The sequence below is a fragment of the Eumetopias jubatus genome, unplaced genomic scaffold (genome assembly GCF_037043125.1).
Source record: "Eumetopias jubatus isolate StellerSeaLion01/CBP00866 unplaced genomic scaffold, mEumJub1_p1.0 scaffold_1, whole genome shotgun sequence".
Taxonomy (NCBI): domain Eukaryota; kingdom Metazoa; phylum Chordata; class Mammalia; order Carnivora; family Otariidae; genus Eumetopias; species Eumetopias jubatus.
Genome location: NW_028274807.1, coordinates 139105202 through 139130879, shown reverse-complemented (window position 1 = coordinate 139130879; position 25678 = coordinate 139105202). Strand labels below are relative to the sequence as shown.

The 25678-nt window shown below is 36.2% G+C and overlaps 1 protein-coding gene across 2 annotated transcripts in view; it reads left to right on the top strand.

The window, feature by feature from the left end:
- NGLY1 (N-glycanase 1) overlaps nucleotides 1–19921 on the top strand; it is a 56158-nt gene extending 36237 nt beyond the window's left edge. The window contains exons 6-12 of one of the 2 annotated variants that reach the window (XM_028099206.1): nucleotides 2312–2433; nucleotides 3428–3573; nucleotides 5553–5663; nucleotides 6954–7118; nucleotides 11515–11700; nucleotides 18712–18889; nucleotides 19262–19921. In XM_028099206.1, coding sequence (XP_027955007.1) covers nucleotides 2312–2433; nucleotides 3428–3573; nucleotides 5553–5663; nucleotides 6954–7118; nucleotides 11515–11700; nucleotides 18712–18889; nucleotides 19262–19437 — 1084 coding nt within the window. In that variant the 3' untranslated portion in view covers nucleotides 19438–19921. The remainder of the gene's footprint in view (nucleotides 1–2311; nucleotides 2434–3427; nucleotides 3574–5552; nucleotides 5664–6953; nucleotides 7119–11514; nucleotides 11701–18711; nucleotides 18890–19261) is intronic. The other variant, XM_028099207.2, reaches the window with a different exon arrangement.
- Nucleotides 19922–25678: the final 5757 nt, after the last annotated feature.

Sequence of the window (25678 nt, the reverse complement as noted above, 5' to 3'; positions counted from 1 at the left end):
ATTCCTCTAGGACAGAGGTTGGCAAGCTGTGGCTAGCAGGCTAAATCCAGCCCACATCCTATTTTTATAAATCAAGTTTTACTGGAACACATTTATGCTGATTTGTGTGCTTATGATCTGTAACTCTTTTTACATTCCAGTGGAAGGGTTGAATACTAGCAGCAGAGGCTATATGGCCTGCAAAGTCTAAAATAATTACTGCCTTTTTATAGGAAAAGTTTGTTTATTCTTGCTCTGGAATATAAATTGAGTATAGTCTTAGCACATTTAATGATGTAAATCTGGTGTTGTTCATTTAATTATATAACTTTTGACTTTCTGATAACTTTAATAATGATTGATAGCACATAAAAACAGCACTAGCAACATTAATAATAATGATAAATTGTGACAGCAAAGACAATGCTGTACTTAAAATAATCTTCATATGGTAAAATGGAAGGTAGAAGTATAGTACCATCATATTATTTTCTTTTTAACAACAGAATTTTGTTTTAATCAGGTGCCTCCCCTGCCCAACCTAACATATTCTCATTATCTAAATTTTAAACTAAAGAAGTTTGTACTTCTCAGTTAACTTTTTTCAGTTACTGTCAATTCACAAGCCTCTTATCAATTTTTTTTAAATGACAATACTTATAAATGTTGGCTGTATCATTGGTCAAGAAAAGATACCAAGTATTTGAAATACCTAATTTTTGGAGCTTATAGACTCAGTTTTGTCCTAACTAGGAACCAACCCTCTGATATACATAATATAGAATATACAGAATCCAGTATCTAATAATACTGGATATATATACTAATAATATAAAATTAGTTCAAGTTATTTCTTCAGTCAGCATACATTTTACACAGGTACTTTGCAAATATTGGAAGGTAAAAAATATATATAATTAAATCTCTTTTCTAATAAACTTTCCTAGGCAGTTAGATATAAACTGATAATGCAGTGTGAAGGGGCACAGGCTAACAAAGATATTTACTGTTTTCCTTTCTACTTCTTTGCTTGTTTAACTGTTAGCTGGTCTATGTATATAGAGCTGGGATGATGAACACTGTCAATTCTAGGCTAAGCTGATCATTCAACTTGGCACAAGTAGTATATAGAAGAGGCATAGGATGCTCTAATTTTGCCATTATTACTTTTTCATGTAAATTTACATCTTTTTTCAATTACTTAACTACTTAAATTAAATTCATTTAATTTAGCTAGTTTAACCAACAGCATCTGCTTAACACAAACTTGTCACTGTCGAGCCAGTTTATTAATGTAATGGTTTCCTTCCACAAGCTCATGGCCAACATCTCTGCTCAGCTAGGGCACATTTCTTGCTTAGCTTTATCAGCCGAGATCCTTCTCAACACAGTATGCAAAATTTGGTATTTTCCAATTTTATGATAATTTTGTAATTGGAGTACCTTTTTAAAACATTGTTGCAAACATCTTTCAAAAAACAACTTTCAAATTAGCAAGCACCTTTAAGTCACTAAGAAGGAAAACAGTTCAATCAAAAAGATCATTAGAGGGATGCCTGGGTGGCTCAGTCACTTAAGTGTTGGCTCAGGTCATGATCCCAGGGTCCTGGGATCGAGTTCTGAGTTGGCCTCCTTGCTTAGCAGGGAGCCTGCTTCTCCCTCTGCCTGCCACTCCCCCTGCTTGTGCACTCGCTCACTCTCTCACTGTCTCATTTTCACTCTTTCTGACAAATAAAATCTTAAAAAATCATTAGAAAATTAGTATTTTAAGTAGAATTGAGTTCCCTAAGTTTTAAAATCTTTATTGAGTAGTTTAAGTTGTTTACCTTTTAAATGCATGAGCTAATTATACGACTTGTTAGAATAATACTGACGCTTTAAGCAGATTTCCTAGAGAATCTCTGCCTGTCCAGATCTAATCTGCCCTTCAAAGCCAGTTTAAATACAAGCTGTCCTCCCAACCACTCTCCCATAACACTCAGTCTGACCTATTGTATGGTTTTGTCACATTCTGCCATGTATTAGTTATTTGTGTTAATTTCTTCTTCCTCTAAGGCCTGTAAACTTGAAGGCTGTACCACTGTTTATAATCATTTTTCACTAAAGCTTCTATTAACATAATGCCTCATACAGTCTAGGTTCTTTAATCACTATCTAAGAATGTGAAATGAAGCTAATGTAATATTAGATATCAACTATATTTCAATTAAAAATAATTTTCAAAAATGTGAAATTAAGAAATATTACTGTTTAGCACAGAGGTAATATAAATTGTTTAAAATTCTTGCTTTTATTAATGAATCAAAGCTTTTTTATGGTTATTTTAAAACAGATATAATAACCCTGAGAAACTTTTGGAAACAAGATGTGGACGGTGTGGCGAGTGGGCCAATTGTTTTACACTGTGCTGCCGAGCCTTAGGGTTTGAAGCTCGCTATGTTTGGGATTACACAGGTACAGAACATGGTGTAAAGCAGAGTAGTAGGGCTATGCAGACTTCAGGATTGGGTTTATTGTCTGGGCTCATCGTTTTCTGTTACTTTCTGGCCTCGTCATTTTGAGCTTCCATTTGCCTTCTTTTAAAATAACAATAATACCAGCCTCATAAGATTTTTGTGGGGATGTCAAGATTTTTGTAGTACACTTACCATTTTGCCAGGTACTTTAAACATGACACTACAGACACTCTTTTATAAACAATTTACTGTGACACTTGTAATAATGCTTTTTCTATATGAATAATAACGTGTAATATGCTCTAGAAATCTTCATTTTTTTGTAGGGATTAGTATAAAAGATGTAGTAATCTTAAATCTCAGTATACAAAAAAAATGTAATAAAAACCATGTGAAATTTATATTGTCCTTATTTAGAAATGACTCTTCTCATCTTCATTTTTAAAAATTGTTTCCCTTGTTCTCAGAATTTTACTTGTGTTTCCGTTGTTTTTTAGGATAAAATGAAATCTTCACTTAAGAATTCCTGTTCTCTTACAGTCAAATATAGAACATCAATAACCAGAGATCCTTTGTTAGACCTCCTACTGGTTCTGGGTATTAAAGGGCAAAAGAGACTGCAGTTTCAAAAGTGGCATTAGCTCCTTCGTATCAGCAAAGACTGAGCCTGATGTTTTTGATGCTGTTGTTCAGTATGTTTGCCTTTTTAGAATTACAGCTCACATTATTTTTAATTAAGCTTAAAACTGACTGCATTAAAGGACATATTCCAAAAACATTTTCAAGGATTTCAAAGAGACAGAAAAATTAAAACAAGTATTCTAGAGTCTCGTGTGCCCCCAAATGCTCAGACCTATTAACTAAAATTTAAGACCTTTACAAATTCTGACCTGATCCTTAAGAGTTTGCGTACAGTTGTTGGGAATCATTCTGGTTTTAGAAACTTCACTTTCATTTCCTTTCTTTGTGTTGCTCTCTTGTCTCTTGAGTAGACCATGTCTGGACGGAAGTGTACTCTCCTTCTCAGCAGCGGTGGCTGCACTGTGACGCATGTGAAGATGTGTGTGATAAGCCGCTCCTTTATGAAATAGGGTGGGGCAAGAAGCTCTCCTATGTCATTGCATTTTCTAAGGATGAGGTACGGCAGAAGCAAAAAACATTTTTTCTAAGAATGAAATATAATTCCTTTTGACAGCTTTTGAAGATATAGTTGACATACAATAAGCAGCTTATATTTAAAATGTATAATTTAATAAATTTTGTCATTTGTATGCACCCATGAAATTATCTTTGTAGTCAAGAGAGTGAACATACTCACTGTCCCTGGAAGTTACGTCCTTTCTTACCCCTCCTTCTTGCCCCTCTCTAGGCAACCATGCATCTGCTTTCTCTCATTATAGATTAATCTGCACTTCCAGAGTCTTATATAAAATGGAATCATACAGTGTATGTTCTTTTTGGTGAGCATGGTCTGTTTTTTTTTACTCAGCATGATTATTTTGAGATTCATCCATGTTATTCTTACGTATCAATAATTTATTATTTTTGGGCACCTGGGTGGCTCAGTTGGTTAAGTGTCTGCTTTCGGGTCAGGTCATGATCTCAGGGTCCTGGGATCGAGCCCCGTGTCAGGCTTCCTGCTTAGCGGGGAGCCTGCTGCTCCCTCTCCCTTGCCCTCCCCAACTCGTGTTCTCTCTTGCTCACTCCACTCTCTTTCTCTCAAATAAATTTTTAAAAATCCTTAAAAAAATAATTTATTGTTTTTATTGCTGAGTATTCCATTGTATGCATGTACCATAGTTTGTTTATCCATTCACCTGTTGATGGGCATTTGGGTAATTTCCAGTTTTTTACTATTTCAAATAAAGCTGCTGTAAACACTTACGCACAAGTCTTTATATTGCCATATGCTGTCTTTTCTCTTTGGTAAATGCCTAGAAGTGGAATGACTGGATCATATGGTAGGTGTATGTTTAACTTTTTAAGAAACTGCTAAACTCTTTTCCAAAGTCATGTGCCATTTTACATTCTCACCAACAGTATGTGAGAGTTTCCAGTTTCTCTGTATCCTTGCTAACACTTAGTATGGTTATCTGTTTTTGTTTTTGTTTTTGTTTTAATTTTAGCCCTTTTAATAGATGTGAGGTGGTATCTCATTGTGGTTTTCATTTGCATTTCCCTAATGACAAATGATACTGAGTATCTTCTTACTGCTTATTTGCCATGCATAGCCCTCTTTGCCCATTTTTTTTTAATTGGGTTGTTCATTTTCTTATTGTTGAGTTTTGAGAATTCTTCATATATTCTGCATACAAGTCATTTTTCAGATAAATGCTTTGCGAAGATTTTCTTGTCGGTGGTGTGTCTTTTCATTCTGTCAGTGACTTTTAGAGACAAAATTGATAATGTCCAGTTAATCAATTTGTTCTTTAGGGATTGTGCTTTTTTTATTTTTTAAATGAGGTATAGCAGACATATAGTTGCACATGTACAACATAATGAATGATTCAGTATTTGTATAGATGTGAAATGATGGGTTGTACTTTTTGATGTATCTAAGAATTTTTTGCCTCGCCCAAGCCACAATGATTTTATCCTGTGTTTTCTTTTAAAAGTTTATATACTTTCAGTTTTACATTGGGTTCTATCATCCATTTTGAGTTAATTTTTGTATATAGTCCACTGTGTGGGTTGAAATTCATTATTTTCCATTTGGATAACAAATTGTTCTAGCATCATTTGTTGAAAAGGTTGTCTTTTTTCCATTGAATTGTCTTTGTACCTTTGTCAAAAATCAGTTCTTTAATATAAATTTAATACAGTAAAAATGGAACAAGGTTTTATTTAATTTTATGTAATCAACTTTGTAAATACAAGTTTTTAAAAGCTAAATGTTCTGGAAATCTCATTTTGTCACAGGCTTTCCTGAAAGTGTACCTGTTAGAAAATGAATAAAAAGTATATTCTTTTTTACTTTTTTCCATAGGTTTTAAAATTTAACAAATTAAACAAAAGATAGCATTTAAAAAAATCTATTTAAGAATTACATACATTCTAGGTAGTTAGCAAAAGGTTGATGGTTGTATTCTTGTTAAATACTGTATTCTGTAATTTGAGGTGGTTGATGTCACTTGGCGATATTCTTGTAAACATGACGAGGTAATCTCCAGAAGAACTGAGGTTAAAGAAGAATTACTTCGAGAAACTATTAATGGACTTAATAAGCAGGTATGAGCATTTCGCATTTTTGAAAAGACATTTGAAGTTTTTGATATAATCAGGAAAGGCCAGTTTTTAACCCATTGAAATTCTGAAAGTAGTAGTAGTATTTTGCAAGCAAAAATATTCTAATATGTTAAATGCTTTTTCATTGAAAATTTTGAGGACTTATTTTAAATATGTGGCTTTTTTGCATATTCACTTGTCATAACATCTCTTTCCAAAGTTTAGTGAAACAGAATTTCAGTGTATGTAATACTAGACATAAAAAGTATGTTTTTATTTTTCAAAGAAATTGTGTCTTGAATATAATTACACACATTTCTCCAAGGATGGAAATTTTTGAAAACAAGGCACAGGAAATTGTTAACAGTGACTACTTCTGAAGAGAGGAACTAGAGGTTGAAAAAGGAAGATTCAGTTTTTATTTTATGTCCCTTTGTTAGTATTGAAATTTTTTACTATTATATATGTGTGGGTTTTTTTTAATAATTTAAAAGCCAAACCACTAATTTTGCTTCTGGCAAGCAGTTAGAATAGGGCAGATCCACTTAGCCCCGTGATTGAGTTTCAAGGTGAAGTTTCTTTCCATCTGTTTGGAATTTCACCTTCTAATGTGTAGCCCTTCAGAGAGCCTAACCTGAAAATCTGGAGTATTTACTAGAGCCTCTCACCTTGAAAGGCTTTGAACTCCAGCTTATTTACTCCACAGTACTGTGATTCTGTAAAAATTCTGTGTTCTTCAGCACGTGAGCCATCATTTCGTGGTTGCTTTCTCACTCTCTTTTGCTCATACCAGTTAATAATTGGCAAATGCCTGGAAGGGAAAGAGATGGAATATGTTCAGTTCACCACAATTCATTTCTTTCCTTGGGATCTTAGCTTCTTTAGCTCTGGTTACCTTGGTAGCTCTCTGTTGTATTTAAACAGGCGTTTGTACGTGTGTGTCTGCGTGTAATGTTTTGCCCAGCTTTTGTACCTTTTCTTGGTAGGACACTTGGTCTGGCACAAGCCAGTCTGTCATAGCTGGAAGCAGAAGTTGCTACCTCCATTTTAAAATCTAGGACAGTAAAGAAGAGTTGGATATGGATGTCAAATTATTTCTTTACATAAAATTTGTAAAAATTATTTTAAGTTTTCCACAGTGTCTTATTTTCCAAATAACTATGTGTGAACAAAAAGTTGGTTATATCTTTCAAGATCCCATTAAAATACAAATGTTTTATGTATATTCCTCCTTAGAGGTGGACCTCTACTTTTCCCTCATCTTAATGACTTTTTTTAAAACATGAATTTCAGAGGCAAATATCTTTGTCAGAAAACAGAAGAAAAGAACTTCTCCAGAGGATAATTGTGGAACTTGTTGAATTTATATCTCCCAAAACCCCTAAACCTGGAGAACTTGGTGGAAGAATATCTGGGTCGGTGGCTTGGAGAGTAGCCCGAGGTGAAATGGGTCTAGAGGTACTTAATTCATTATAGTGTGATAATCTTCTTACTTCACTCTTTCCAATACTGTGCTCTTTGCTTACAGAAAAATGCAATGGCCGTGACCTTTCTTTCTTTCTTTTTTTTTTTTAAGATCTTACTCATTTGACAGCATAAGCAAGGGGAGCTGCAGGTAGAGGGCGAGGGAGAAGCAGACTCCCTGCTGAGCAAGGAGCCCAATGTGGGGCTCGGTCACAGGACCCTGAGATCATGACCTGAGCCAAAGGCAGATGCTTAACTGACTGAGCCACCCAGGCACCCCAGGCCATGACCTTTCAATTAACTTTTTAGAGTAATTATTAAAAAACATAAACATTTGAAAGAACCAATAATTGATTGACATAGTATATTCACGTGCAGGAGTTAGCAAGGCATTTTAAAATAGGATTTTTCCTATGTAAATTTTCAGTGTCGTGTAACTATTACTGAAGTACATACAGAAAAATATACTAATTATAAGTGTACAGCTTAACAAATTTTCACAAATGGAGCACCCATGTAACCACCAACCAGAGTGAGAAATAGACCACCAGAATCTGAGGAACAACCATGAGTTCCCTTCCAGTCACTTCTGCCACCACTAAGAATAACCATTATCCTGGTTTCTAACATCATAGATTAATTTTGCCTGTTATCGTGCTTTATGTAAATGGAATTGTAACATACGTACTCTTGTAAATACTTTTTTTCTCAATATTTTGTGAAATTCACACTTGCTGCATGTTTATGGCACATTTATTCTCATTGCTGTATAATATTCCATTTTATAAATGCAATTTATCCATGCCACCATTGATAGGTATTTGGGCTGTTGCTAGGTTTTGACTGTTAAAAATCATACTGCTGTGGACATTTATATACATGCTTTAGGTGAATGTCTTTATGCATTTGAGTTAGGTATATACCTAGGAGTGGAATTGCTAGGTGATAGAGTAGGAGTTAGGAGTATGTTCAGCCTTGGTGGATACTGCCAAGAAAGCTTTACAGCTTTCCGTTTGGGCCATTTTACACTCTCACCAGCAGTGAATGTGAATTTTCCACATCTTCACCTGTAGTTGGTTTTGTCTTTTTCATTTTAGCAGCTCTGGTGGTATGTAGTAGTATGACATTGTGATTCTACTTTGCATTTTGGTGATGACTAATGAAGTTGAATGCCTATTCTTTAAATTTTTGGATATCGACTTTTGGGAAATGCTTGTTCAAGTTTCTCAAAATAAGATTTTATACGTTTTAGAGAGCCGTGTTTACCTTTTTTCATATATATGAAAATATATAAATATATATGTATATTTATATATATAAATTTATAAAGTACAGTGAGAAAAATAATAGAATCTGGATAATCCAGTGGATGAAAGTGTTTTTTCATATATATTTGCTATATACATCTGGTATTGGCTAGAAATTATCATTACTGGTGTGATTACTATTATACTGTCAAATTTATATTAAGACTATGTCTTGATTAATGTCCCAAAATTAAATAATGAACAATGGAAATATGCCTATATTAGGGGCTAGGTGAAAAGCAATGTGCTCTGTAATGGACATTAAGAAAGTACAGCAGACCTGTCCATTGCCTTTAGGCAACTTAAAGTTGACTCACTAGAAAGTGTTTTATATAAATGTCTAAGAAGATATGTAATGAAAAATGCTTAGAAGGAAAATAACCCACCACGGTATCATATCAAAATTCCAAAGAAATTAGGGTTTTATATCTACTTTTTCTAAGTTTGCCATTGTTGCAACTCATTTCTCCAACAAAGGAATATGTCCAAAATGGATGAATTATCCCCAGTAAACTTTATGTTTGCTTTTTAATTTACTTTAGGAGGCAGTTGAAAGTGTTGGTTCAGCCACAGAATTACAAGATCTAAATTCAACAGATAATTCAAATCACTGCTGATGCAGTGCAAGTTACAAGTTTAAATCTAAATGAAGCCAGTTTAAAAGAGCTAATTTAATTCACAGCTGTGTTCAATTTAAATAAAACATCGATATTAGGTCTTCATTCTTTTTTCTTTTTATGGACGGATGTGCTTCCTCTTGTATGGCATGTAAGTTGATTAAACTTTAAAAATATGAATTGGGTCATATGCCCAGATTGTCTTCTCTTTTGAAATTTTTTTTTTAATTTCTCAGTTACTGGAGACCATTACAGACATGGATTTAAAAAATCATTTTCCTGGGCGCCTGGGTGGCTCAGTTGGTTAAGCGACTGCCTTCGGCTCAGGTCATGATCTTGGAGTCCCGGGATCGAGTCCCGCATCAGGCTCCCTGCTCGGCAGGGAGTCTGCTTCTCCCTCTGACACTCTTCCCTCTCGTGCTCTCTATCTCTCATTCTCTCTCTCTCAAATAAATAAATAAAATCTTTTTAAAAAATCATTTTCCTTTTTAGAAGTAGATGTTTGTTTTAAAAATAAATTGAATAATGAAAAATGTCAGTCCTAAAAAGTTATGGAACTGTACCTTGAAATCATTTGGAAAAGAAGGAAACATTGGGGATAATATTTCCAGAAAGAAAAATTTTATCTTAATCTTAGATTTAAAAGATTTTACAAGAGGCACCTGGCTGGCTCAGTCAGTTGAGCATACGACTCTTAGTTTTGGCTTAGGTCATGACCTCAGGGTCATGAGACCGAGCCCCACATCAGGCTCTGCACTCAGCACAGAGTCTGCTTGTCCCTCTCCCTCTGCTCCTCCCCCTACTCACTTGCCCTCTCTATTAAATAAATAAACAAAATCTTAAAAAAAGATTCTATGGAATACTAGTTATTCTTGCTCCATTATTCATATGCATATATGATTATGTTCAGTAGCATAAATATCTTTCTTTTCCCTTTGGTAATTAGTTATCCTTTGTAAATTAGTAAGTAATGCTACTTTTAAATTTTATTTCCATTTGGCTTATGTCAGCGCCCTAAAATATCTTTGATAAAGAAGAAAAGAACTGGGAAGTTTTGTTACATGCTTGTTTTGAAGTTATCATTCATAATTATAAGTCATTTTCTAAAAATAAGCTGTTTTTTTTTTTCTTTACCTTTTTGACAGTAATATTCACAGGTTCTACTAGGGAATTATCTTTTTCATATATTTAGCGTTACTATTTTAATAATACCGACAGTGATGTATATACACAAACACTTTTTGTTTCTAAGATGTTTTATATTCTGCTTATTGATTCTTGTACATTTGAAGTTTTCATATTGTTTAATACCTAGTACCCAATGTTTAACAAAAAAGCATTGCCTACTCTTTTGATTGATTAGCAAATACTGTGGCAAGACATTGACACAGACTAGAGCAGTGGTTCTCAATGGTGGGTGATTTTTGCCTTCCAGGGGATATTTGGCAGTGTCTGGTGAGACAGCCTGCAATGCACAGGGCAGCCCCTATAACACAATGCTACTATGGCCATGTCTAAAAGACAGGGGCCATTGTGTTAGGAGCACATAAAGACACAGGATAAATATATTATCTTTCTTAGACTTTAGATTCACTCAGTGATTTCAGGATTTCTGGGGATTTACATTACAACAAACATGAATTTATTTTGGGCTAGAATGTAAATTTTTCCTGGAATTTTAAGATAAAACATGACCTTTTGTAGTAATTTACACATGTGGAGAATTGTTTCAAACTATGTGTCCCAGGCACTCTCCTAGCTTAGGGTATCAGGAAAAGATACTAATGAAATGGCTTTAAGTTGAGGCCAGAGGATGAGAAAGAATCAAGTATATGGAGAGTAGAAAGAATAGCATTCCAGACAGCGGGAACAGCATGTGTCAAGGTCCTGAGGTAGGAACTAGCTGGACCTTTTTGAGGAGCTGATGGAAGAGTAACATGAGATTGGTTGGAAAAGTAAGTGGGGAATAGATCATTTAGAGTCCTAGTAGCCATGGTAAAGGTTTGGAGTTTAAGTACAGTGGAAGTCATTGGAGTGAGTTAAGCAAAAAAGTGACATATCCCAATTTATCCCAATATCTAGAAAATCGCTTTCATTACCATGTGGAGCATGGATAGGAGAGGTAAGAGTTGATAGCTGGGAGTCAACTTGAGGAGACAATTGGAGTCCAATTTGGAGATGTTGGTGGTAGAAATGAAGAAAGAGAAGTGAATTTAGGTTGAACACAAATCACAAAAATATAAATCAGAGCTATACATAGTTTATACTTCTCATTTTCTGTTTAGTAATGGTTGGTGCTATATCCACATCATACTAATCCTATTTAACCTATAAAATATTTTCCAAATTTTTTAATGGCACCAACTCTTCATTTTCAAGCTGAAGGAAGCTCTTACCACTGTACATAGCAGTTCCTCATATATAGTCTTCCATTATTTTGAAAACTAATTCTGCTTTCTTTTTAAGAGAAAAGAAACCCTGTTCATCCCCTCTGAAAATGAGAAGATTTTGAAACAGCTCCACCTTTGTTATAATGTTGTGAAAGATAGTTACGTCCGAGTTTCAAATAATAATCAGACCATTTCTGGATGGGAGAATGGTGTGTGGAAAATGGAATCCATATTCAGAAAAGTTGAAACAGACTGGAACATGGTAATTTCATGCATGAAACTGTTTAAAAACTTTGTCATTGTTTAAACAAATGTAGATTATTTCAGTTGTGTATAATGTGAAAACTAATATATCAAAATTTTAGTGATCTTCAAACCTGTAAAAGAAAATCCTGCTTCCAACATTTCTTTAATCAAAAGTCCCTAAGAAATTTGTGCATTTGTATCAAGGAAAGCATCCATTTTCATCAAAGAGGCTGAACTTAATTCACTCATGGGGAAAATAAGTGTGTGACCAACTCATGACTAGTGTTTGCCTGAATATATAAAATATAGTGGTATTTAATTCCTTCACAGGTACTTATTGATTACCTACTAAATGCAGGCTACTGGGGACTCTAACATTCAATCTAAATTTAACATACTTTCATTTCATGAGAATGTAGATGATTGGGCGCCTGGGTGGCTTAGTTGGTTGGGCAGCTGCCTTCGGCTCAGGTCGTGATCCTGGAGTCCCTGGATCGAGTCCCGCATCGGGCTCCCTGCTTGGCGGGGAGTCTGCTTCGCCCTCTGGCCATCCCCCCTCTCATGTGCTCTCTCTCTCTCATTCTCTTTCTCAGATAAATAAATAAAATCTTTAAAAAAAAAAAAGAATGTGGATGATTAAGCAGCAATATTGGTTATTTCTTCTCCGTGCCCTAAAGAATAAAGGAATGGATGCTAGGACTATAGTAGTTTACTTACACCAACCTGCGCTGTCGGCACAGGTTATCTGTTACAAGTAAGAAGCTTTGCCTTTAAACTGCCCTCCCCTTAGATATGCACCAGGAATGAACACAGAACTATTCACATGACCTCAGTAGATTGAGCCATACTATTGATAGATTTTCATAGGAGTTAATAGCTTATAGGGAGCTTTTAAAGTTTGGGAAGGGAAGTTTCTCATTTGTAAGACACATTGGCTAGATTTTAAAAGTAAGTCACGGGTTAACAGCTGCTAGTGTTTATGCTTATCACTGTTCTAGGCATTAGTCAGAATACAGAAGACATACAGAGATAAGATCCTTGCCTTTTTTTTTTCCAGTCATATGTTTTTGTTCTGAAATTTACCTTGGTGCTTATATTGATGATCTTTTTGTATTAAACTAAGAATAGCTTACAACATTATTAAAATTGTAGGTTTAGGAATTTTCTTCTTGAGTTGAAGAACATAAAAAATAGAGCAAGATCAAATTGAAAATTTTAAGATGTGTATATCTGTAATTGATTATATTGTTGATGAGAGAGGATGAACTTCTCTGGAAGACTATCCTTAGCCTAAAGATTCTTCTGAACAGAAAGCAGGATGGGATAGACATGTTATTTATCCAAGGACTAAGCTATCCTTGTGGAACTGAAGAAAGAGTATGCCTTTCTTCCTCACCAGCAGTGTTAATGGAGAAAGTTAATGGAGAAAATAATGACTTTCTGAAGAAGATGTGGTGTGGTGAGAAACAGGTCGATTCTTTGGGATAGTTCTTCTCTGCCTTACTCATTTGTTCATCAGCAAACATTTACTGAATGCCTGTTATGTCAGGCGTTGTTCTCAGCTACATGGATAAAAAGATAAAGATACGGTTTCTGCCCTCACAATCTAACAGGGGAAGCTGAAGCATAAACAGCCGTCTTACCCACGATGCAGAGTGCTATAATAAGGATATCAACACATTGCTATGGAAACACCAAGGAGGGAGTAATTAGCTCCGGCTGTGGGAGTTGGGGAAAGCTCCGCAGAGCAGGCAACATTTGAGCTGGACGCTGAAGGATGAGTAGGTGTTCATAAAGCAAGGGAACAGTAGGGGAAAAGCATGCAGTACATGGCATGTTTTGGAGTTCTCTAAATAGACCATTGTGGCCAGACGGTATATTTATGAGTAAGATTTAAATAATGTAAATGAGATGCAGAGGCCATTAAGTAAAAAACAGGCTCCCACTCAAAGTTTATGCCTTGATAATATGTGTACAAAGGACATCACTTTTAGAAGTTGAATGACTCAAGTTATAATATGAAGAAAATATTAGAATCTTAATTACACTTACAGAGTCTAGTAACTCAGAAGTAATATATTGCCATTGAAACATTGAATTTTCCACCTAAGTCAGTATTTTTAGTTTTGTATTAGCATGTTCCCAATTAGGGATTCTCTAGCTCCACTAAATAGAAGAAGCCTATTCCCCACCACACCTTTCCTCAGTAACCTCCAGCCTGGAATCATGACAGATCACATGCAGTCTGCCCTCAGATATTTAGAACAGATTCTTACCCTCTCAAAGAGTTACCCTCCCAGGAACAGGGAGACTTACTAAATGTTACTATTTGGCAAATACACTGTTCAGTGATGTCTTATTTGGAAGGAATATAAAAAGCTGAATCAAGAAGACCAATACATCTTTTAGGAGGCAAATGACAACACCTTGATAAAAGTGTTAATAGCCTCCTAATTAGTCTTCAGGCATCTCATAGTTGTTTTCCATGCTGTTAAGCCAGAAAAGCATTTTCCAAACCCCAGTCATTACTGAGTGCTCGTAGGGTAAGAAATAAGTCTCTTCTGAGTCTGGCCTCTGCCTTCTTCTCTGGCCTTGCCTTGCACAATGCTACCCCCTTGCTCTACATTACAGCGGCACTGCCCTTCTTCCTTCTGTACAGAACCCCTTTTACTTTCCTTTGTGTTAGATTCATTTATTCCTTTGCTTGGAACTTGGTGTAAGCCTCACTCCCTCTAGTCCCAGCTAACTGGATCCATTTCCCCCTTTATTTATTCACCATACATGTACCTCTTCTTCACGACATTTATTTAACAAATTTGTGTAAGAATAGATTGTCCTACTGGAATTGTAAGCATTCTCAAAAGGCTTTGTCTTTTTTTACTCACTTGTACTCTCAGTATGCATATGTCTAGCATAGTGCCTGATAAATGTTTAGTAAAGATTGCTGAATGTAAGAAAGAATGAATGCATATGGCATAAATTCTACACCACCCTCAGATTGTATAGAGTGTCAAAGATACTCTGTCTTCATTCAGACTATCCCTTGGCATGTTCTTAAGTACTTTTTGCAAAGTGTCATCTTTGTCACTAGAGTCACTTTAGCACTTTTTGGTGCATGGTATTATGTCAAGAATTGATTCATTTAGTCATTCAGTAAACATGCATTGTCAGACATTGTGCTTGACCCTTAGGATGTAATGATAAATTAGGAGTCAAGCCTCAAGGTGAGCATAGACTACTGGAGGAGAAAGACATGTGGACCAGTTGTTCAGATTAGTGAAATAAGTGCTAGAAAAATATGGGTCTGTACATGACTCTAAGGGAAAGAAGACAGAATGAAGAACCACTATCCCTTCTTGAGTCCGAGATGATGACCTTGCAGAAGAAGGAATACCTGAATAGGCTTTTGGAGAAGGAAGCAGGAGAGTTTCTCAGTGTGGAGATAGGCTATAGAAGAAGGGAGCAGGAGATGCAGCATGTGCAAAAGCACTGGGGTGAGAAACGTCTGGTATATTTAGGGAAGAGGATGTAGTAGGAAATAATGGGGAAGAGTGGGAGATGAGACTAGAGGGGCGAACAGTGGTCAGGTCCCAAGGACTCTGATTACCTTGCAGTTATGTAACAGGAAACCATGAAAGATTTCAGGCAAGGGAAGGACATGATCACATGATCCAGAGGTAATTACAGAGGCTACAAATAGAAAAAATAAGCGTAATAGAGAAAGATGTAAATACAGTGGGGACTGACAGTGATTTATGTTTGATTTCAGTGATAAAATGAAATAACCACAAAGAATCATGAGCAATACCAATTTACTAGCATTAAATTAAAATCTATTGAAATGCAGTTCTGCTAGATATGTGTAGGAATATGTGTCTGTTGTACAGTAAACTTAATTTTTTTTTTAACTAGAGTTAATCTTAGGCTAAGCAGAAAAATACATTTTAAGAGCAGAGCAAAGAACAGCTTCAACAGTGCAGTACAAACCAAACCTCCAGAAAACCATAGCAGTAGACAGAACAGCCTGGCATACGGTAATCAGAAAATCTTTAAGTAAGGATCTTCTGTAGAATGTGAAAAACATAAAGCATAAAGAAGCTCACATGCATATTGTTCTCAGTCTTGAAAATAGTGGTCACAGCCATAACCCAAAGGATAAGTTTCCATTGTGTGCATTGTTAGTGGCATAGCTGAGACCTTAAGCCATACACAGACTGGTCTCATTGTCACCCACAGATTGTGATCTGCCTATACTGTATGCCTTACAGTTGCCAAAAAAAGGGGAGGGATGGGTCACTAGAGGGAGGGTGTGGGGTGCTGTATAGATTTCAAGTCTGTAGGGGGTAAACTCCATGACTTCTGATTTTACTCTTCCTGCTACTAAAGTAAGGTAGCTCTTGGTAGTCCCCGAAACTGCAAGACCAAACATGTAGAACTGCACACAGTAAATGGCACCAATGAATTAAAAAGCCGACAGCCAAAAATTTGCCTAAGATAACCCAAGAAGTAAGGAACATCCAATAGTTTAAAAAAAAAAATTCTTTCTCTACTTTCTCTAGACCAAACAATTGAATATTTGAAAGTTTATAAAGTACTTTTTTTCTCCTAAATAAATTATAATTACTGGTTCTGTTGCTATTACACATAGAAAGGACTACAGTTGGGTATTTGTATAAATCTTACTGTTTGGGCACATTTCAGTTATCAAACTGAGTATACATATTCTTGATAACTTCTACCTCCAAAAATGCTGAGTGAAAATTAGTTGGTTAAAATGGTAGACAGAATATATTGTGAGAAAAAGATGACATGAATTTTCAATATCAGTAGAGTCTTTTATTTCCATACACTGTTTCTTTAGCCTAAGAGACCTTTTATTTGCTCACAATGTGTTTGTTTAAGCATTTAAGAATTCCATGATGAATTCTAGCCTATCCTTTAACTTTTTAGAGTCTTAAAAACTGATGCCCTTACAACTGAAAAATGAAATTTTAGAACAAGCAATTGTCTCAGACATGTTCAACAGCTATTATAAACCTTCTTATGACAGTTAAAACCACAGCTGTGGCCCAGACCCGTTTGGTATATAACTAAGACAATTCTGGGGGTAAGCTAGGAATTTGAAATTAACCTGACTTCAATCTGTCATATTTTATACCCACACCTTTGAGGGGGTGTCATATTTTATACCCACACATTTGAAACTACTGAACTCTAAAAAAGTTACAAGACGTAAAAAAGTATATACTGACATAAATCTGAGTGTATTTGTCTTAAGATTACTTTTCCCAGTCTTTTAATTTCTTCCAACCACCTTTCTTCCAATAACCCTACTGTTTGGCTCGCCTTTTCCAGTTAATCCCCTTTACTAGGCATGGTTTTGATATAGTAATTAAATTACAGATAATCCATAGATGGCCAGTAGTTTAGGATAGATGGAACCAGTGACTCCCAGGGAGCACTGGTCAGTCCTCAGCCCCAGGTGTAGGAGAAACACTGCAGTAGGAATATGTGGGCATTAGAGGAGTTTATAGTGAAATTGCCCTAAACTTGAGTGGAGCAGTCAGCACTTCCATACATCTAGATGTGCCATCCAGTGCAATCTAGTCTAGAGAGTTCAAATCATTTTCCTTGGGGAGTGATTGTTTTTAGTTATTGATAACCTCCAGCTCACTGATTCTAAAAACTTTCCAATTAAATTAGCTGACATATTTAACCTGGAAGAAAAACTATAGGTTGTGAAATAGAATAGAATATCAATAGAATGCTAGCAGCGATTGATTTTTTTACTTGATGACTAAAAACAGGTAGTAGGTCATTTCCATGGCAGATGTATCATATGGTACTTCTATTTGTCCCGAGAAGTAAGAGATTTCTAAAAGAATATGTGTGTATGCAGACTTTTAATACTTAAATGCTATTTATTAAACCCATATGAATCCAGAGCCTCTGCCCCCAGAAAACTTATGATTTGATTAAGATCATACTAAGTATACACCTGATAGAAGTTACATTTGGGTAAAGAATTTTTGGCAGTTCACAATGGGGTGAAATTCTGGAGCACTGCGAAAGCTGAGAGTTTGGATTTAAAGCTCGAGCCAGTTACTTGCTGTACATTCTAGACCATGCAAATGATAAGAAGGAAGTGGGCTTTTAAAAACATTAATTAGGCAGTTGGAGAGAGATGAGCATAAAGTCATGACTATAGTGGTAAGTGTGGTATAAATGAGGAAAGGGTTTTTTTGAGATTTATTTCAAAGAAATGCATGAGTTATTGTGTGAATTTGAGCATCAGGGATAAGTGATTAAAGAGACAAATTTTTAGGGGTTTGGGCCTGGGTGAATGGAATTACCTGTGAAAGACCAAGGCTGTGGATGTCAATGTTTACGTTCACATCTTCAAGAATGTACTTGAAACTATGAGAGGAGATGAGCTGGAAGCAGCCAGTAAACTTGGATGCCTTAAATAGTATACATTTAAAGTGGTAAGAGTCACTGATAATGAAGGAATGGGAGCATACTGTGTAGAGAGGCAGCATGAATACTACGTATTAAACCATTACTTAACAATGACTGAGTTATTTTCTTGACTTAGGTAGATGGCCCATCTCGCTCTAGGAAAGCTTATCTGAAAATCCAGACTTAGAAAAGATAAAGAATAATTGCATTTAAGAGGATTCCTCATTTTCAGCAAGGACCCATCATAAAGCTCATGTTAAATAGCTAGACTTAACTAATTTAAAAGAAAATATGATTTACTAAAATTTGGTTAACATCTACCTCTTAGGGCTGTATTTCTTGGGGCACCTGTATCCAAGTATCTTTCTTCCAGAGCAAAATACACTATAGGAAAAATTGCTGATGAAATGCAAAATGTTAACAGTGAAAATCTTCTCAGTGGAGAAGAAATTAGGTTTTTAGTAATCATTTGTATATAGTACCCTATGACAGTAAGACTTTGACTATATGTGTTTTCTGCACTGTTTTATTATTTATGACAATTCTTTGTTCTCCTCCTCCTTTGTAGGTATATTTAGCCCGAAGGGAAGGATCATCTTATGCTTATATATCCTGGAAGTTTGAGTGTGGGTCAGTTGGCCTAAAAGTAGATAGCATTTCCATTAGAACAAGTAGTCAAACCTTTCAGACTGGAACAATACAGTGGAAATTGCGATCTGAAACAGCCCAAGTAGAACTGTCAGGCGGTAAGCATTTGACTGGAGAATTAATCATGATGAGTATATTTAACAATCTGAAAAATAATTGCACTTATTTGGGCTTTTCATACCCAAGAGTCATTCATACTACTGCGCAAAAAAAGTAAATAAAATTAAAACTTGTATAACCTCATTCTAATAGAACTGTTTGTGTTTTTTACTGTGAAACACAAATGGATGAAGAAAAGCCATTTCTTTGTTTCAAAGGACATATTTCCTCTATAAGGAATAATTTATATTTATTTTTTAAAGGTTGATTGTACCTACAGGTTAGGTATAAAATATGTATTCCAAAACTATTTCTTTATATTCTTTAAGTTACTAAAAACAAAGTGTTAATTTTTTTTTTTCCTCCAACAGATAAAACTCTTCGCTCCTATCATGATTTTTCTGGTGCCACTGAAGTTATTTTGGAAGCAAAATTAAGCAGAGGAGATGGTGTTGTTGCTTGGCAACATACCCAGCTGTTTAGACAAAGCTTAAATGACCATGAAGAAAATTGTTTGGAGATAATTATAAAATTCAGTGACCTTTGAGAGCCTGAACATTATAGAAAAGCTGGCAATAATCAAGGACTTACCATGTTCTAAAGTAGTCTGTTGGTTCAGTTCAGTGCATGCGTAGTTGGCAATTTACTACCCTCTGCTAGCGTATTTCTTTTGCTAGCTATCTGTCATGTACCCCTCATGAAGATATATCTTTATACTATGGACCATAATGAAACCTTGAATTAAAAGCTCCCTTCCATATGTGACTGTAATTTGAAGTAAAGTCTTATTGCCTCAATATGAGATTTTAATCTAAAAACTCTTAAGTATAGTTTTAAAAGTAAAATGAAGGTATTCATGATGAAATGCTCTTCGTGATTATGATATAATCTTAAGCTAAGAGTAGTTATATGACATTTTTTGATCAGCCATTAATTTCTTCGTAAGTAATTAGATTTCCTAAGATTTTTAATAAGTGTGAAAGTATAGTATCTCATAAGTTATAATGCATGAACATTTTTATGATTGTAAATACATAGGCATTTAAGAAATAAAATGAATTATTTTGCCTTATATCATTTTAGTGTTTACTTTGGCTAAATAAGAATCTTTAATAAGTATGCTAAACATTGAAAATTGTTGGAATAGATGAGTTATGAAAACATTTATTGCGTATGTTCAGAAATACATTATAAATCCATGTGTGGACGTTTCAGAATATGCTTTACTTTTGAGTTTACTTTTGAGTATTTCTATCTACCTCATTGAATAAAGATCTGTTCCTGTCTTTGAAACTGTGTAACTAGATTGTACGGTATATGTTGATCAAGAGTTTTTGGTATGTCCATATAACCTCGCCAACTGAATTTAGTGAACATTTATTAAGCATTTGTGTGCAAGCATTGTGATAGCACCGAAGGAGGCAGAGGAGAGAAGGACACAGCTCCTGTACTCTCACTCTTTGTGATGTTCTGCAGTAAGCTCTCAACTCTTCATACAATAAAAGTACATTCTCAGAGATTCTCACCCTGTGCGACTCAGTAGAACATTCGTGTGCATTATTAAAAAATGCACTAAGATCCTGAACAAAGGTCTTATATTTGCTTTTTTCTTTGTAGTCAAACTGTTGAGGATCAGTTTCTTTCTAAAAAGTTACATTTCAAGAAAATGTTCATGCCTCTAAAGGTAGGAGTCTTGAATATTAAAAAGTTTTCTGGAATTCTCCTGAGTTGATCATCGCTTCATATGTGGCCAAATACATAAAATTGGAGAGCCTTGACTCTTTACCTGTCTTGAGGTGTCTGGTACTGGCACATGAGTATTGTGATGAGCAGGTGGCCCAACCTTCCTAACCCTCATGAGAAAACCGAGAGATTGGCAAGCATAAAGATGTAAGAAAAATGTCAGTCTCGACTGAATGTCCCTCAGCTGTGAAAAGAGTACATTCTAATTTTTACTGTGGCTGTAAGCAGAAAAATGATTCAAGTTCAAATGTCTTATTTTTATAGAGATGAAATGTTGAAGAGGAAAAGTAGTTGCACACTTTTAAACGTATTCCATGAGAGTCTCAACCCCTAGGTTACCCAGTACATAATAATATTTTATTATACAGAAAATATTGGCAATAGTACAGAAGTTACAGAGCAAAACAATTCTCGGTAACGTATAAAGCTAAGTGACGGTAAACTGGTAAAGCCAAAGGAACAGGCAAAGAGGGGCTGATCGGGCAGACCCCCCTCACAGTGGCACTAATATCAGAGCTCAGCTTATGTAGCAGTCCTTTAGGATCTTCTCACTTAGGAGTACATGGTGCCTTGTGCCTAGAGTGAATGCCAGAGCACTGAGGGCGTAACTGCACCACCTTCTGGAAACAGGCTCTGTCTGGTTGAGCAGCTTTCTACTGCCGTTGCTCATTGTTCCAAAAAGGCTTTCTATTCTGGCTTCAGGTCAAGTCCCATCATGATGGTTTTACAGTCTGCTTTTGGTTACAGTGAGTTTGGTGGAGGGCGGTTTAAAAAAGTACTTGTGCTGGAATTCACATTCTCAAGATGAACAAGAAGCTACAACTGAGAAAATTGTGAGTTTTATCAGTTTACAAGGAAAAGTGCCTCACGTTAAAGGAGGGTTAGAGCAGTTTATCGTGGACTTTTGGAATAGGAAAGGTTGTTGGTGATCATCTCACCCAGACTTCTCACTTTTCACTGAGGAAACTCAAACCCAGAGAAGTTAAATGACCTGTCTAAACAATGAGTTGCTGTTTTAGTGGGTGTTTCATGAATATAGATACTTCGATAGGAATGTTCAAGTTGAGATGTTAAAACTGATATTAGAATCAGTGATTTTTCTACCTATAAGCTTTCCTGGAGAACAAATTTATTGTAATTTGATGACAGATTGTTCTAGATATGGATGCTTTGGTGTTTGAAAATTTTTTTAATAATTTTTTTCCTCTGTAACAATAAATTGTATGTTGATTTTATAGTCCAAGTGAATACGCTCTTCTAAGCTAATAACTGACTCAGGTGACATTCCTTCCTTAAACACTCTTGGGGGAAAAAGAATAAGAATAAACCAACACAAGTCATGATTGGTTTTATTCCACTTAGCGTGTATTACCGTCACATTTTTATATGGCCCAAAACAGTGCTTTATTCCTGATAAGAGGTTTAGAATGGACCTAAACTAATAATGGTCACCTTTGTAGTGTCTAATGAGTGCCCATGACTTCGGTGTCTCTTTCGATCATAGCGGCATCGTTTGCTAGGCCTAGTGACATTGTATGTATTTTGAAACTGAGAGGCTAAGAGGAGCCAGCAGCATTTTAATGTCATTCCCTATCATTACAACACCACAATGAATACAGACTTAGAAGGTGAGACCTTGCTCTCTTAATTTTCTAAAGACTTGCTCTGACAGCAACACAATTGCAGCAGCAACTAGAAATCTACAAGTAAGCCAGAAAGGGCCTCTGAAGAGCTAAAATAAGTATCATAAAGTCTAACCACTGAAGCCCATATTCTTTATTGGGAGAGAGAATTTTGGGTTGTCAAAGTCTGTTATTTACTGATTTTAAATGTTTAAATTGTTAAAGCCGTTTTTGTTAAAAAAATTTCAAAAAAGACAATAAAGTAAAAGTGCTCCCCACACTACACCATTTACAGAAGTCACTGCCAAAAATGTTTACATGTGTTTTTCCAGAGCTTTCCTGGAGATTTTTGTATTCATACATGTACACATACACACAAAATCAGTTTTCATGTATTGGGTCTTTGTCTTTTTATGTAAGTAGAAGTGTATTTTCTTTGCTTGTGTTCTTAACATGTCTAAAGAAATCTTTACATGGTTGGCCATAGATCTGCCACATTCTTCTTAACTCCTTTATTCCCTTATTTACAGATATTTAAGTTTTTCCCTTTTTTGTTATTTCAAACACTGCAGTGAACCTATTTCTTTCACACAATATATGCAAAGATATGTGCATTTTTAATCTTAACCTGTCTACCGTCCCATCATTTTCTAAAGGAGGTACATCAATTTACACACTTCAGTGAGAGTGCTTGAGAGCACCCATTTCCTCCCATTCTTGCCAAAACCACATACTGCAGTTGTGGTAGCCAACTCTCAATGAGCGTTGCCTCCATGTGTTTGTGTTGTCCCTTGCACGCTAAATTAGAGCTGGCCTGTGTGCCCAATAGAATATGGTAAAAGTGACCATGTGGGATTTCTGACGCTTTATCATAAACAACCTTGCTTGCTAATATTGCTTACTCTGGAGGAAATCCATTGCCATGCCCTAACGCCACTCTATGGGGACGACCAGAGGCTCCCTCCAACCTCTAGCACCAACCTTCCAGCTGTAGAAGTAGATTCTCCAGCCTTCAGTGACTAGCTTCATGAGAATGAGATGCCTCGAGATGGAAATGCCAACCCAACCACTACTGAATTCCTAATGCCCAGAAAACCATTATAGCTAATTGATTTTTATAAAAAGACACTTTGGGAGTGATTTGTTTATACAGCATTAGATTACTGTTATGGACTAAGTATTTGTGTCCCCCCTCTCCACTCCCCCTACCAAGGCCTATGTTGAAATCCTAAGCCCCAATGTGGTAGTATTAGCTGGGGAGGCCTTTGGGAAATAGGTTATGAAAGTGGAGCCCTCATGAATGGGATGAGTGCCCCTAAGAGCGCTTGCTTCTCTCTGCTTCCCACCCTGTGAGGACACAAGAGGTCTATCTATAAACCCAGAAGAGGGGAGGGCCTTCACCCAGAACCCAACCCGATTTCAGACTTCCAGCTTCCACAATTGTGAGAAATAAAGGTTTGTTGGTTAACCCTCTTGGTCTATGGTAATTTGTTATTGCAGCCTAAACTAATACAATTAGTAAAATAGCAATGTTGTATTTGCCCATCTCATGGATGAAAAATATCTAGTTTTAAGTTACATTTCCTTGATTAGTTGTGAGGTTAAACAATTTTTCACGTGTTTATTAGCCATTTTTGTTTCTTAAGTTTTCTATATACAGGCATACCTTGTTTCATTGCACTCTATTATGCTTTGCAGACATTGCATTTTTTACAAACTGAAGGTTTGTGGCAACCTTGCTTCCAGCAAGTCCATCAGCACCATTTTTCAACAGCATTTGCTCACTCTGTGTCTCTGTGTCACCTTTAAGTAATCCTGGCAATGTTTCAAGCTTTTTCATTATTATATTTGTTACGGTGATCTGTGATCAATGATCTTTGATGTTACTGTTGTAATTATTTTGGGGTGCTATGAATGGCACCCGTAGAGAAGACAGCAACCTAACAAATGTGTGTGTTCTGACTGCTCTACCAACCAGCTGTTCCCTTGCCTCTCCCTCTTCTTGGGCCTCCCTGTCCCCTGAAACACAATATTGAAATTAGGCCAATGAATAACCCTGCAACGGCCTCTGAGGTGTTCATGTGAAAGGAAAAGGTGCACGTCTCTCACCTTAAATCAAAAGCTAAAAATGATTCAGCTTAGTGAGGAAGGCATGTCAAAAGCAAGGATGGGCCAAAAGCTTGGCCTCTTATACCAAACAGCCAAGTTGTGAATGCAAAGAAAATTTCTTGAAGGAAATTAAAAATTCTAATGAACACACAAATAATAAGAAAGCAAAACAACCTTGTTGCTGATATGCAGAAAGTCTGACTGGTCTGGATAGAAAATCAAAGCAGCCACACATTCCTTTAAGCCGAAGTCTAATCCAGAGCAAGTCCTAGCTCTCTTCAATTCTGTGAAGGCTGACAGAGGTGAGGAAGCTGCAGAAGAAAAGTTTGAAGCCAGCAGAGATTGGTTCATGAGGGGTAAGGAAAGAAGCTGGCTCCATAACATAAAAGTGCAAGGGGAAGCAGCAAGTGGTAGAAGCTGCCGCAAGTTATCCAGAAGACTTAGCTAAGACCATTAACAAGGGTGGCTACACTAAACAACAGATTTTCAGTGTAGACCACACAGCCTTCTACTGAAAGAAGATACCATCTAGGACGTTCATAGCTAGAGAGGAGAAAGCCTGGCTTTCAAGCTGACTCTTAGGGACAAATGCAGCTGGTGACTTCAGGTTGAAACCAATGTTCCTTGACAATTCTGAAAATCCTAGGGCCCTTAAGAACTATGCTATATCTACTCTGCCTATACTGTATATATGGAACAAAGCCTGGATGACAGCACATCTGTTTACATCATGGTTTGCTAAATATTATAAGCCCACTGTTGAGACCTGCTCAGGAAAAAAAAAAGATTCCTTTCAAAATATTACTGCTCATTGACAATGCACCTGGTCCCCCAAGAGCTCTGATGGAGATGCACAAGATTAAGGTTCTTGTGCCTGCTAACATCCATTCCGCAGTCCAGGGATCAAGGAGTCATTTGGACTTTCAAGTCTTATTATTTAAGAAACACATATTTTAGGGGCGCCTGGGTGGCTCAGTTGGTTAAGCGACTGCCTTCGGCTCAGGTCATGATCCTGGAGTCCCGGGATCGAGTCCCGCATCGGGCTCCCTGCTCGGCAGGGAGTCTGCCTCTCCCTCTGACCCTCTTCCCTCTTGTGCTCTCTGTCTCTCATTCTCTCCCTCTCAAATAAATAAATAAAATCTATAAAAAAAAAAAAGAAACACATATTTTAGGCTATAGCTGCCATAGATAACGATTTCTCTGATGGATCTGGGCAAAGGAAATTGAAACCTCCTGGAAAGGATTCACCATTCTAGATGCCATTAACATTTGTGATTCATGGGAAAAGGTCAAAATATCAACATTTAACAAGAG